At 45.6% G+C, this 14,631-nt stretch overlaps 1 protein-coding gene across 2 annotated transcripts; it reads left to right on the forward strand.

Annotated features, from left to right (window-relative positions):
• Window positions 1-3: 3 nt before the first annotated feature.
• Window positions 4-14,303, forward strand: rab40b (RAB40B, member RAS oncogene family). Of its 2 annotated transcripts, XM_084936887.1 has the most exons (6): window positions 5-411; window positions 8,520-8,580; window positions 10,224-10,284; window positions 12,055-12,132; window positions 12,392-12,614; window positions 13,149-14,303. In XM_084936887.1, the coding sequence occupies exons 1-6, from the start codon at window positions 270-272 to the stop codon at window positions 13,439-13,441; spliced, it is 858 nt and encodes a 285-aa protein (XP_084793013.1). In that variant the 5' UTR covers window positions 5-269; the 3' UTR covers window positions 13,442-14,303. The 2 variants fall into 2 exon arrangements, with proteins under 2 accessions (XP_084793014.1, XP_084793013.1); XM_084936888.1 differs by lacking the exon at window positions 12,055-12,132 and having other exon boundaries at window positions 4-411.
• Window positions 14,304-14,631: the final 328 nt, after the last annotated feature.

Here is a 14,631-nt window from a genome sequence, read left to right on the forward strand (position 1 = left end):
TAAACACCCTCCCTCACCTCCTCAGCTGGAGCAGGGAGGGGGGAGGCCAGAGATCCATGAGTTGCTCCTCAGTCCGGGAGCAGACCTGGACCTGAACCTGCGGAGGATTTTTACCGTCGTGCGTAAAAGCGCGCCGATGGCACAGCTGGACGCGCTCCGAGCAGCTGCTGAACACGCTCCAGTCTGAGTGCGGTGTCCTGGGGGGGAGGAGAGGTGGAAGCCTGCTCTCATCTCAGGATGGGACACCACAGCCGTCACCCGCCGCGAGCATGAGCCACAGAAGCAGCCCGGCGCGCGCCTACGACTTTCTGCTCAAGTTCCTGCTGGTGGGCGACAGCGACGTGGGGAAGGGCGAGATCCTGGCCAGCCTGCAGGACGGAGCCACCGAGTCCCCGTACGGCTACAACATGGGTGAGTGGGGGGAGTAGGGTCAGCTGTCCGGTGATCTCTGTGGAGGCTGCTGACACCGAGTCCTCCATCAGGAGTCTGACTTCATGTTCACTCAAACTTTAAGCGCCTCCATCAGAGCTCCAGTTCTCCACAGCAGCCTCTCTGACATCAAAGCTTTATGAAAAGAAAAGAATTATGTTATTATTAGTTATTATTAGTCTTTATGAAAAGATTTTATTCTGAGTTGAAAAATGAAAGTTAGTGATTAAAGTTTACAAGAAAAAGCTGTTTTTGTGAAATAAGTTCACAAGTTTATTCTTAAAAATAAATAAATGTATTCACGTTTACTTTAATAAACAGCTGAGTGTATTTTATTATTGAAAAGCATTTTAACTGGTTCACAAGTTTTACTCTTTCAAAATAAGAGCCATATTTGTTAAGATATGCATTGTTCTCTGGTGAGCAGACACCATCCAACTAACTGATGGTTTGGATCCACTGCGTATAAAAGCTGGACATAATCACTGTGATGTCACTCAACAGTGGTGATTGGCTGGTTTTAGAGCCTGCCCCCTGTGGACGTCAGAGGAACTGCAGTGAAGTGTTGCTTTGTTCTGGGAAGCATTATTGAAGCCGTGTTGCCATGGTGTGTGTGTGTGTGTGTCTGTGTGTGTGTCTGTGTGTGGCGCTGGCAGGCAGCTGCTCATGACTCATGCTCGGCTTGCAGGAGGGTGACAGGACGAGTTGAAGCGCTCCAAGTTCACGCGCTGACACACGATGTAACACGCTGTGCTCACGAGTCACATGACCACACGCTCAACCTGCTGTCATAAAAACTGATTTCATATTTAAATATGTAACGTCCTGCACACGGCTGTCATCTCTCTGCAGAAAAGTCCAAACTGAGCTTTTAGGACAGTTTTATAGATGATCTGAGCTCCACCGTGGTCAGACGTGACGTGCAGCAGCAGCAGGTGATGTTACTCACCTGTTTACAGCAGACTCATGTTTTCATGTTTTATATTTGGACAGAAAACGATTTACCAGCTGTGAACAGTCTGCTGGCTCAGGAGATGAGTCCTCACACGCCAAAAAATCTCCCCCGCACATAAAAAGGCCTGCTGACATCACCAGCCACAGCCTGCAGTGAGGAGGTCAAAGGTCACAGATGACAGGCCAGCGCCATGCTTTGTGGATGCAGAAAAACACCCACGTGGTCTCTGAATCATCCTGGAGGAAGGAAGGCTGTACTCTCATGTCTAATTCTGAAGTGAAAGAAGTAAATTCAAAAAATAGAAAATGTATAAAAATCTGTAGTAAGTTTTATCCAATTATCCTGTTTTTGAAATATTCCACACAGATACACCATCAGTAATATTTGTGTCTCCTAACAGTGAAATGACATCTATCTGCTGTCCCAGTGATAATAATCAGCTCAGCCTATGTTCATTAATCACTGTGAGACCAAAGCTCAGATCTAAACACTCAGTTTACACCAGTTTTTTATGGCGTTGGCTTTGTATGATGTCATACGGAGGTTATATCCTTATACGGTCAATCTCAGGCACAGAAGCCCCGCCCACTTGCTATTTAAACCTTCTGTTGTGAGGGGCAGCCAGCTGTCTCCGTATGAGATGAAGGATTATTCTGAACTCTGAGTCAAGCAAAGAATTACAATATGGAGCAAAATCATTACTCAAAAAAGTAATCTATTACACATTACTCATTACTTTGCTTAAAAGTGATGCGCTGCGTTACTTAATTACGCTGAAGAAAGTTTTTTGTTCCATTGCTTTCTCATTACTCCGTAAATTGTCCTGAAACACAGTCCTCATGAGGACACAGGTACGCTCTTTCTTTTATTGTTCAGGTATGAACAAAAAGCAAAGATGGAAACCAGCACAAAGACACTTTGGAGTGGTCACCACGGTGATTCTGAACAGGTAGGAACAGGCTGCAGGCTGACTGCTCATCAGTTTGTTACCTGTTGATGTTCAGGCTCTGGCTGCCGGGCCGGGGTCTGCATACACCCAGCTTTACCATCAGTCTGGGTTCTTGGCTAGCTAAGTGTTAGCATGCTACCTGTGCAGATGTTAGCACTATAATGCAGCTGCTTCTGTATTGGGCGCAGTTTGCACCATACTGTTGGGCCCTTGTCCTTTCATGCAGTAAATTGGTTTTGAACACACATCCTGGGTTCTGAGAAACTGTGGAAACTGTAGGATAAAGTGTTCATTGATACAGTAACAGGAAAACTAGAGATCTGTGGTTTTCTGGAGGAACTACGTTGGACATGTTGATCTGAATGTTTGATGAACCTCAGCTGTGACACTGCTGATGAACAGAAATCAGTTTTTGTTTAGTAATTTTTTGTCTTTGGTCTCTCAGACGTGACGACCGTTGGGTGGATTAATCAGTAGCAGCGACATCAGCAGAGGCCTCGAGTCGTGCCGTTTCTGGGTTTTCCTTGGTGTGAGGACGGTTTCAGGCTGATGGAAAACTGCTGGTTTCTGCTGTTTCTGGGTCATCTCCTCTAACGGGAGGCATGACGGCACACAGACATAGCTGTGGTGAAACTGTGGGACGATTTCTGGCTCTCAGGTCCAGGAGGGGGCTTTGCTCTCCCGCCGAGTCCAGAGAAGAGCTGGCTGCGGTGCAAAGCTGAGCCAGATCACATGGGGAAGCCTTGATTAGCATTGACGCGAGCTCGGAAAAATGCACACAAACAGCTTGCTAGTTTATTCTCTGTGCTTTTATGAGCCGTTGATAATTACTCCCAAATGAGACACGCGAAGACGGGCCAAGCGCTTGTTTACGGTCTGAACGCCACGATCGACTCTTTTATAACATCCTTCTGAGTGTTGTGTAACTCCACAAAAACACTCCACTCTCCCATCTACTCCAAATGTGCACTGTGAGAGTGTTTGTGTGGTTGTGGTGGTGCTGCTGCGAGCTGCTCGGTGGGGGTATAATGATGCTGCTGGTGCTGCCAGGAGAGGCTGACTCATTCCTCCGGTGTGAACCGGCTCTTACAGATAGGCCAACCTTCACTATACATGAAGAATACTGTTAGAGGTGATGTGTTTGTTTGGGTTTGAACTGATTGTGAGGACTTCTTTACAGATGGCACACAAAGATGTAAGTGGTCACATTTCCGTTTGAAACAAAACGCAGCAGCACGACAGAACCTCTGACATCATTAACCATCTGTGAGTCCAAATCTCCCCTCAGTTCCCAAACAGAGTTACTAACAGTCTGATAAAATGATCCGCGTGGCTGCTCGCCCAGGTGTTACAATAAAACTTAAAGAGGGGTAATCGGTACCATAATACTGCCTGTTTTATTATTCAGACTCAATTATAACACAGAGCTAACACAAGAAGGGCCAACATCAGACTGTGAAGCAGGGCTGGGTATCGTCACTGATTTCTAGAATCGATTTGATTCCGATTCACAAGGTCCCGAATCGATTCGATCCACGATTCGATTCGATTCGATTTAAATCTGGGAAATTTTGACAGTCAGAAATATTATAATTCAGATCAGTACATTTACATATTTTTGTATCTATAAAAAGGAAGCTGACACTTGCGAGAGTTTATCAAAGGTGTGAGCATCACAGCAGAGGCCTTTGTGTCAAAGTAGCTGAAGATAAAACACAGAAAAACATGAAGGTGATTTTCCTGGCCTGGATTTTATAAAAATATTCTGCAGTAGATCAAAAACAAAAGAAAATCATTAATCAACATATGAACATTACCTCTGAAGTTACAGCGGTTTTATTAGAGACACAGCGTTTTGCATTTTGTTTAATTTTAAAAAGTTTAAATTTGTTCAGTATTGAACAGCAGAAATCAGGTTTTCTTTTCGGAAGTAAGTAAAAGGAAAAAAAAACATCGGCGACAGCCTGTAAACAACTGTAGACTTGTGCGTAACAAGCAAGCGAATAATGAAGAAAACAGATTTTTAGACGGGAAACTGTTCTTGAAGTACAGAGAGAGAGAGAGAGAGAGAGCTGTGTATGAAGTGTGATTTCATCCTGGTGGAAGCAAAACAGTAAAAGTCAGAGTGAATTCATGACGATGTTTATGTGAAGCTTAGTTTGGATCTTCTTTTGCTGCTGGTTCGGTCAATATTGTTTGGAGAGAGATAAACTAACAGCTATAGAATCAGCGCAAAAAGGGCGTAAACACAAAGCGCGGACCCGCCGACAGATCAGAATCAGCGAGCTGTCGGCTTTCAGCCCCGAGCGTGCCGTCGGGTGAGAAAGTCACATCTCACTGATTCTGATGCGTCGGCGCTTTGTGTTTACGTCTCTGTGCAGAAGCCGTGTTCCTGCTCTCATTTACTGTTTTAGCTGTTTGGTGGTTGTTGAAATTTTGTGAGGTTTAACCTGAGATTCTGGCGTTTTGGGCAAAATAAATTTATATAAAAAAAAATCGATTCAGGATTTTAATGAATCGATATCACGTTATCCAAGCCAGAATCGATTTTAATCGATAAATCGATCATCAAAACCCACCCCTACTGTGAAGCTAACACAATGCTAATGTGGCTAAGTTATCAATTCTTAGTTAATGGGACACAAAGCTATCAGATAGCGTGCTAATGTGACATTAGCTTAGCTAAGGTAAACCTTAAATAGGCTAAGAGCAGTAAATGAAGCTAGAGCAACATAACAAGATGATTTTCTCGGCTAACGTCAGCTAACGTATCGTAGTGTTAGCATGGCTAATATCTGACAGCAGGACATGAAGCTAATGTAAGATAAGAAGCTGCTTATTATTTTTTGTGCACTACAAGGCTGTTTTAACTGTAGTGTGGCTAAGCTACAAACAACCGCTAATCAGAGTTTTACAGTTTTATATTTTTAAATTCAATTTTATTTCTAATTCAGTTTATTTGTTATTGTTGGAAACTGTTTACTGTTGGTTTAGCTTTGTTTGATTTCAGTGTTTGTTTTATTCTTCTTATTTATTTGTTTATACAATAAAAACACAGAACTTTGTGAAATCAGTTGACTCACACTCTTGTAGACAAGTCTCAGTAACGCCTCCTGTACTGTGCAACTCTGCGTTATTGTGTCACACTGAAAGAACAAAGATGAATCAATTTGTGCAGATTTGAATAAAGGAATCTTGTTTCGTGCACTCAGGCCTGCTGGTGTTTAAACTGAATCATGGAGCTCTTATTGTCACCCTGCAGCAGCTACGTTTCCCAGCACTCTGCTGTTTAGACGTCTGTCAGCAGACCTTTCTGTTATAGCCTGTTATGTAACTCCACTTTCCCTTCATGCATCATGCACACCAGAGTGTGTGTGTGCAATAACTTGGACACAGTGTGTGTCGGCGGGGCTTACGTCTCCCAGAATAACTGCTACGTTATATCACGTCTTGTTCTCTCAGGATATTCTCCCGCAGATATTTTCATATAAGTGTTCGATACGAGGAGCTGGCTTTCACTGTTTGTTCGTTGCTAATGGCACATTATTAATTTATAGTCAGTTATCAGGGATCCCTCTTTCTGTTCGTTGAGCAGTTGAATTCTTATAATTATGAACTCATCTTCGGACATTTCTGTGCAGGGATTGGCTGGGATTCAACCTGCATGGACACAGGAATCAGTATTCATAATTTAGTATTGTGTGTTTTTGCTTTTATGCTTTTACTAGTCAAAACTAGTAAATGAATAAATAAATGACTTAAGATTCAAATCTTAACAAGTACACGTGAAATGTAAAGCTCATTTTGTTTTAGTCAGAGCAGTTTCGTTTCAGTGCTGGTGGACGCCGTGCAGTCAGCCTCTGCTGAAGCTGCTCCGAGAGCTCGCTCCACATGTTTGTGCGTGTAGCTGTCACTACAAGGAAGCAGTTGTGGTCTACATGTGGGTGTAGGTGAAGCTGCTGCCCCACAAAAGAGGCAAAAATGGTCAAAGTTAATCCTGTTGTCAGTGTTGGGTCAGAGAGGCGGAGTCATATCACACCAGTCGTTTGTGTCATTAATAGTTAAGCACATATAAACTGTGTCAAAGTGACACTGGAACAATCTTACGTCATTGATGGAGGACCACAGAAGGCCGTCCCACTAGCATCAGCACTCTATCATAGTAGTACTGGGCTTAGGGCAGCATCGTCCCCCAGAATCTCCTACTTCCTGCCATAGCTGGACTGGCCATCAGGCATACCGGGCATTTGCCTGTGGGCCATGGTGATTTCTTTTTTGATTTTTGTAACTGTATAAACAATGAAAGCTGGTGGATTGGCCAGATGCTGGCAGATGTGTAAAAACAACTCAGGTGTTTGGTGGTGGCTGTGGCGGAGCTTCCACAGAGGCCAGCAGGTGGATGAGGGAAAGGGGAGGCAGGAGGAGCAGAGCCCCGAGGCGGTGAACTGAACTTCAGGTGAGAAGTTATGACCTGCAGTCTATCTGGGTCAGATTTAAACCAAGTTTAGTTTATTTTCGTTGTGCTGACTTTTTACAGTCAGTTACAATAAGTCGTACTGCGTGCTAGCTAGCATGACGGAGTTTCTATACAGCTGGGTGGTGCTATGATGTTACTGACAGTGAACTTTATTTTATTCATAAGGTTAGTTAGTAGCTGCCAACAGTCCTGTAAAAAGACGGAATCGTCACAAACGACACAAAGCTCGATTTATTCTGTCGTTACGCTGCAGCTGCTTCTTCTCCTCTCAGTCTCTCCCCTCCCTCTCCTGTTGCTCCTTCAATCATGAAACTGATCAGTGATCAGCTGATCGGCTTTTCTCTCCTGTTTGTTTATCGCCCACTTTGCGCCAGAAAGAAGAAACCAGCAGATGTCGCGCTTAAGTAGCACGTTTAAGCTTGATCAGCTGTTGTTAGAATTTACTTAATATTAATTTCTAGTATCAGCTGAGTTGAAGGGAAGTTATGAACTGTTTCTGAGACACAAATAACACCAGGATCCTTTTCTACGTAGCTGACAGCTGGTAACTGCAGGGGCGGGTCTAGCAAAGTTTTGCCAGGGGGCAGGTAGGGCATTAACAGGGAGAGGGGGGCACAAAGAAATACTTTTCTTTCTTATTCTCATTTAAAATGTCTCGCTTTTAATAAATAATTATCTGAATCTTACAACCAAAGTTTTTAGTATGATGTAAAATGTATAGAAATCATACATATACCAACAAGACTGTACATCACTGTCACCACAGCGTTTGTTTTCATTCAAAGGCTTTATGGTTTTTCCTATAATACCTGGTGGGCCGGTCCGATTTTTTTGTCCCAGTCCAGCCCTGCTTCCTGCACCCAGCAGCTTTCCCGTGACATACGTGACGGTGAGCGTGTGCTGCGTGTGCCGCCTGTGTCGACGCGTCAAAGTGCGCTGTGGTTATTTTCAGGAAGCTAATAATAATTACAGTTACAGAAGAGACGAGCTGCTTACTGCTTTTGTCCCCTGTGAGAGTCGCCTGATATTAGCGGCTAACCAGTAACAAGCTGGAGAGAAACCACACACCTGCACAGGACGCTCTGAATACCCAGCATCACACCTGGATTTGGGCAGCTGCAGGGCTCTGGTGAAAGTGTTCATGAATAACCCTTTAATTAAATGTAGTTACTAACTAAAGCTGAGCAAGTCCTTAGTCAGAGCAAACTGTTTTTACAGCCTAAACTGAACAACGTGGTTTAGCAACATAAAGCCATGGACGTGAACTCCTCATGAACCGCTGTATCTGCTCAGACGTGCTGCAGTGCTTTGCATGATTGACGATTCCTTCTAATACTGTGCCTTTGTTTGTTCTGATTGGCTGGCCCTCACAAATTCATTCATCACAGTCAAAGTCATTCTTTTCTGATTTGATGTTATTTGTGATCAGTAGTGGTTTTTGATACGGGCGACACGGGCGGTTGCCCGGGGCAGCATCACGGGCATCTGCGAAAAAAAAAAAAAAAAATTGCTGCCGCGACGCCATGCCAGCGCATATTGGGGATGGCATAGGCACCAAGCGGTTTTCTGATGCCCATTTGCTGGGCCCAGGGCGCCAAACAGGCTCGGACCGCCACTGTTTGTGATGCATGTTTGAGATGTTTGGCACGTTGGATCTAAAACTGCTGCTCGTTGGTTTGATCAGAACCTTTCCTTCTGCTGTTTTTCAGGAATCGACTACAAGACGACCACCATCCTCCTGGACGGGAGAAGAGTGAAGCTGCAGCTCTGGTACGAACACGCCGTCGTTCACTCGGCTGCCTTCGTCTCATGTTATCAGTCTGTGTAGAAAGAAAGCAGAGGACAACCAAAATATACAGGAGGCATGTGAGGCCCGTTTGGCCCAATAAAAAGCTTTTTCAGGTACTGAGCTTCACCCAGCTTCAGCCTGACGGGTGTTAAAGGCTCGCTTCACTCAGTGAAAATATTCCTTCAGTTTTAGTTTGACGTTTCAGTTTTATGTCCAAAGAAACTGAGAGGAATGCAGCTGACAGCACAGCCTGAGCGGTGTGTGGTGGATAAAAGTGGAAAGAAAATAACTTATGATGATTAAAAGCCTTAACGTGACACTGACAGCAGGTCTGACTAAAAACCTCCTTTGATGCTGCAGCTGACAGGATGTCGTCATCACAGGCCGAACACCGTGAAAGCTTAACCACACAAGACGTGTGTGACCCGCCCTGCTGGACACGTCACACAAACTAACCTGGAAGTGACCAGGACTTTTATTTTGAAGGACCAGTCCAAAGTCCAGGATGATGATGTCATCGTAAGAGCGTCTGCAGCACTGATGCTTTTGCTTTGGCACAAAAGAATGATGTCATTGGATGAAATCAGCGGAGCTGTACTCGAGTAAATCTACTCAGTTTGTTTCTGTGTTGACGGTTTGCTGCTCTGCACAAACTCACTCGTGTTTGTAGAAACGTGTTTCAGCCGAGGCGCCGTCACATGTTCAGTCTGCAGCTTTGAGGTTTAAGCGGACGCGACGCTGTGTGTGTGATGATCCTGTCTGGATCTGCCGCTCTGACTTTGATAACTGGCGGCCATCTTTTCCCCGCCCGCGTGCTCATGAGCCAAGCAAGCCCCTGCTGTGGTGTTCAGACACACTCGCGTTTCTTACTGTGGACAGGAACAACAAACCCACAGAGCGCGCTACGTTTGCAGGAAGAGGCGGAGACAAGCGTCTGTGCACGTGTTCATCACCACAGTCAGGACGCTGCTGTGCAAAAGTCTTGAGCCACCTTTCATGTCTTAAATCTTGTTGGAAAATGTGAAGCAGGTGCACAATTAAAACAGCCTCAGCTGAAATCAGCAGTAAATACGACTGTGTGCTTAAAAAAGCAGGTTTTTAACAGGAGTTTGAGACACTGGGCAGCTCCGAGTCTCTGAATCCAGTCAAACACAACAACAGAAAGAAACCACGACTCTACCTGAACTGAAGGAAGCACTGACCTTTCACAATAAGAGTGAGGGGAGAACCCAGCCCACCATGTCTGTGCACACTTCCTCCAGAGCCTCAGGAACACTTCAATCCTAATCTGTCCACGACTTCATGACAGAACCCTTAAAACCAGGACGCACACTGTCACCGGTCTGAGAGGGTTGAGACCAAAGTCCACACCACTGGCTCTGTGCTCGGCTTCCTGTGTTTGGACCTTTTTCACGTTCAGGCAGCTGAAGTCGGCACCGTGAGACGGCTCTCCAAAGTAAAGCTGGGAGTTTGTTTTTTCTTTCCCATTAAGGCTGGACAACGGGAGAGCTCATCCCAGTCTGACCTTCAGCTTCACAGTCATTAAGACTCTGAGTAATGTTTGTTTGGAGGCGTGAGCGTCGCCACGGTGACCTTTAACCTCTCCTGGTCTGTGTTGTTTCAGGGACACGTCGGGGCAGGGCCGGTTCTGCACCATATTCCGATCCTATTCCAGAGGAGCACAGGTGAGCACCGAGTGCACTGCTGCAGACAAACACAGGGGGGCGCTCACTGAACCTGGGGGTGAGTTCTCCATTCTCCTAATGACCTTTGACCTTCACTGAATGTAAACGAACCCCTCGGCTGCTGTAAAGCAGTAACGGTTCTATCATCAGAATGATCAACATGAGTTCATCTTGTCTGTGAAGGTTCTCAGTCATCCAGGTCATCGTAGTCAAAGGAGCTTGCAAAGAAAAGCGTCTGGACTTCTTTAAGTTACTTGAAGACGTTTCACCTCTCATCCGAGAAGCTTCTTCAGTTCTAAGGTCAAATGGTGGAGAGTCCCAGATATAAACCTAGTGGGAGTTTCCCCCCACAGAGGGACAAAAGGACCCCCTGATGATCCTCTAATCGCCTGAGCCAAGGTGTGAAACTGGGTGTGGGTCCCAATCAGCCAGAGTTTCGGGTGTGTTCATTGTGAAACCTGGCCCCACCTTATCATGCGAATTCCTGAGGTCAGATGGCCCAGGATGTGAGTGGGCGTTAAGGCGTCTGGGGAGGGATCTCAAAACTGGATTATAGATGGCAGAGAGTTGGTGTCGTAAACCCCCGCCTCTGTTCAAAGATGGTCACTCACAGTGGACATAGATGGCTTCTTTCACTCCTCTTTCAAACCATCTGTCCTCTCTGTCCAAAATGTGAACATTGGCATCCTCGAAAGAGTGTCCTTTATCCTTAAGATGCAGATGGACTGCTGAGTCTTGTCCTGTGGAGGTGGCTCTTCTGTGTTGTGCCATGCGCTTGTGAAGTGGCTGTTTGGTCTCTCCGATGTAGAGGTCTGGGCATTCCTCGCTGCACTGTACAGCATACACCACATTGTTAAGTCTGTGTTTTGGCGTTTTGTCTTTCGGGTGAACCAGTTTTTGTCTGAGCGTGTTGCTGGGTCTGAAATGCACCGGGATGTCATGCTTGGAGAAAACTCTCCTAAGTTTTTCTGATACACCGGCTACATAGGGGATGACAATGTTGTTGCGTCTGTCCTTCTTATCCTCCCTCGCTGGTGTCTGGTCTTCTTTTCTGTGCCTCTTTGCTGACTTTAAGAACGCCCATTTAGGATAGCCGCACGTTTTGAGTGCTTCCTTTACATGTGTGTGTTCCTTCTTTTTTCCTTCAGGCTTAGAGGGAACATGTTCTGCCCGGTGGTGTAGGGTCCTGATTACTCCAAGTTTGTGTTCCAAAGGGTGATGGGAGTCAATGAGTTCATCTTATTTTCCGAACAAATAACATTTTTAGTTTTAAACTGGTTTTTAGTTTCAAACGTGCTCTGAAGCACCGTGTTAGACATGTTTTGGGGGTTTCGAGGCTGAAGATGCTGATGCTGACCAGCTGTGAGTGCTGCTCTCTGATTGGACATGGAGCCATGTGACTCTGGCAGCAGGCGGTGGCAGGAAGTGTGAGAAAACTCATCCCACACCTCCAAAACACGTTTCCCTGAATGAAGCTGTTCTGTTGTAGTCGCTCATCAGGGCTATTAGAGGACATGTAACCATGGAAACGTTGTCACTGTTGCCACGGCGAGGCTAAAAGTTGATCTTGAATCTGTAGTTTCAGTCACGGCGAGCAGGTAACGGCCCGCTGGCCCGAGAGCAGGGCGCTCACACCTGTCAGTCAAAGAGGCCACGCCCCCCAGCGATGCAGCCTTTAAGCTTTAATTTAAACAGGTGATGTAATGACGGTGAGATTATCTATAGAGGCTGTAAACACGTTGATGAGAGTGTGAGTTTGTTTGTTTTCAGGGGGTCATCCTGGTGTATGACATCACCAACCGCTGGTCGTTTGACGGCATCGACAGGTGGATCAAAGAGATCGACGAGGTGAGCCATCGATCGTGTGTGTGCAGTCAGCTCTCTCTCCATCGCTCTCCTGCTATCTAACAGCTGACCGGTGATGTCACAAACTCTCTGACTGAGTCAAAACGGCGCCCACGCCCGCTGAGGCAGCGCCTCTTTAGGTCGCTGTACTTCAAACGTTTCCCTTTACTTTAAGCTGCCTCCTCCCACCTGACACACCTGTAACACTGAGTGTGCTTAAAGACCCACATCCCCCTTTCCTTTCTGTTCCCCGTTTACCCAGCATGCCCCAGGAGTTCCTAAGATCCTCGTTGGCAACCGTCTGCACCTGGCCTACAAGCGTCAAGTGACCACGGAGCAGGCGCAGGTGTATGCCGAGAAACTGGGCGTCACCTTCTTCGAGGTCAGCCCGCTATGCAACTTCAATATCACCGAGTCGTTCACGGAGCTCGCCCGAATCGTGCTGATGAGACACGGCATGGAGCGCCTGTGGAGGCCCAGTAAAGGTGTGCCATTAGCTCCGCCCCCTGCAGGTCTGCGATGCAGCTTTAAAATGGGATGTTCAGCTCTGCGCTGCCCCCTGCTGGAGGCTCCGCCTCACTGAGGATAAAGTCAGACGTCATTCACAAAAACATCATTCTGCTTTCACTCTTTCCTGAAAAAACACTTTTTATTCCTGAAATATTCCAACTTTATTTTTATTTGTTACTTTATTAATACAACATTTTCACTTTGTTGCTGAAATATGTTTTTCATAATCTTATTCATTTATTGCTAAATTAATGTTCTTGGAATATTTTACAACTTTATTCCTAAATTTTTATGACTTTAGTCCTAAAATATTAGGAAATGTATCCAAACATATGTTATTGTACAAATACATGATTCCATATTCAACATTTCAATTTGTTTCCTAAAGTTTTATAACTTTATTGATAAAGTGTTTTTTCATGAAATACAATAAATTTATAATGATTCCCTGTTTTGATTGGTTCTTCTCTGTGAGCGCTGTAATCTGATTGGTTTGCTGTGTGTGTCAGTGCTCAGTCTGCAGGACCTCTGCTGTCGCTCCATCGTTTCCTGTACGCCGGTCCACCTGGTCGACAAGTTGCCCCTCCCACTGGCTCTGAAGTCTCACCTGAAGTCCTTCTCTATGGCCAACGGCCTCAACGCTCGCATGATGCACGGACGCTCCTACTCAGTCACCGCCAGCGCCCACTACGGCGCCACCAAGAGGACTGGGGGGGCGCTGCTGAAAAAGCCCAAACTGATCCGGGCGCCGCCCCTCAGCCCGTTGGCTCAGAGCTGCAGAAACAGCTGTAAAATCTCCTAACGACAGTTAAGGCACCGCCTGCTCGAACATTTGAAGATGGCGGTTGGAAGTGAAGAATTCCTCACCAGAACCTGAACCGCGCTTCAGACTTCCTGTTGGTGACGTTTGCTTTGCCACCTGTGAGCTGCAGGCGTCCAGTCATAGGTGAGGTGACATCACATGGTTGGAAAACGACAGTGTCAGGAAAAACCCTCGGAGCACGTCAGCCCGAAGTCTGAAAGTGTGACGTAAAGCTGCTCGATGCTCAGAAAACTGAGCGCGCGTTCTCAGCAGCCAATCAGAGCTGCAGACGCTGATTTATTCTTCCGGCTTTCTTCTGGTTTTTGTTACTTTGGTATTTTTTTATTTTTGAAACAGACTTTTTTTTTAAATTTACAGATTTTATAATAAAAAAAAAAACTTCCAGTCAGATTTGTAAAATTCAGATTTCCTTCTTGAATCGTTCCGATGTGGTTTTTCGCCCGGACTCTTCTTCGTTGTGTGATTTGATCTGCAGGTGTGACAGTTTTCCACTCTGGGACTTTATTCTTGGAATTCTTCGGAGCCTCTGATTCATGTTTGTAAGATGAACTGAAACTGACCTTTGACACTTCCTGCGCCACATTTCCACCTCAGCGCTGAGGTTAAATATGTTTCCTCACCTGTACATAGAAGCACCTTGAAGCTGTGCTTTTGCACATCATTCTTCTTCAGACACACAAACTTTTCGTTTGCGATATTTGTACGTGTTGTAAATACGCCTGTTTGATATGAAGCTGGGGATGATGATGGTGATGATGAAGCTGACCCCTGCAGCACGCGCTCAGGAGGTGACTGTTAACCGTCAGAGTTTCAATAAAGTTTGTCCACGTCACAGCGTGCACTTCGTGCTTCACGTGTTTTGTTTTTGTTGAATTTTCTGAACTCGCTCTGAGTTTGGAAGCTGTGTGTCTGTGTTGTTGCACACGCTTCTTTCTGTTTTGTCTCGTTGTAATAATCATTGTTTTCATCCCGTTTTGGTACTTTGTGCCATGTTGTTGCCTCACAGTTTATCATATGGTGAATTTGTGCGTTTCTGATTGTGTTAATGTTGGGTCTGTTGTGCTCACTCTTCATCTCTCACTGATCATATTTCATTTCGTCTGCTCGTCTTTGTGTGTTTGCTGGTTGTGCTGCTGTGTTTGGTTGTGTCTCTATGATGTTGTTCTTGG

The sequence above is a fragment of the Perissodus microlepis genome, chromosome 8 (genome assembly GCF_051167445.1).
Source record: "Perissodus microlepis isolate ML-2025 ecotype Zambia chromosome 8, ASM5116744v1, whole genome shotgun sequence".
In the NCBI taxonomy this organism is placed as follows: Eukaryota; Metazoa; Chordata; class Actinopteri; order Cichliformes; family Cichlidae; genus Perissodus; species Perissodus microlepis.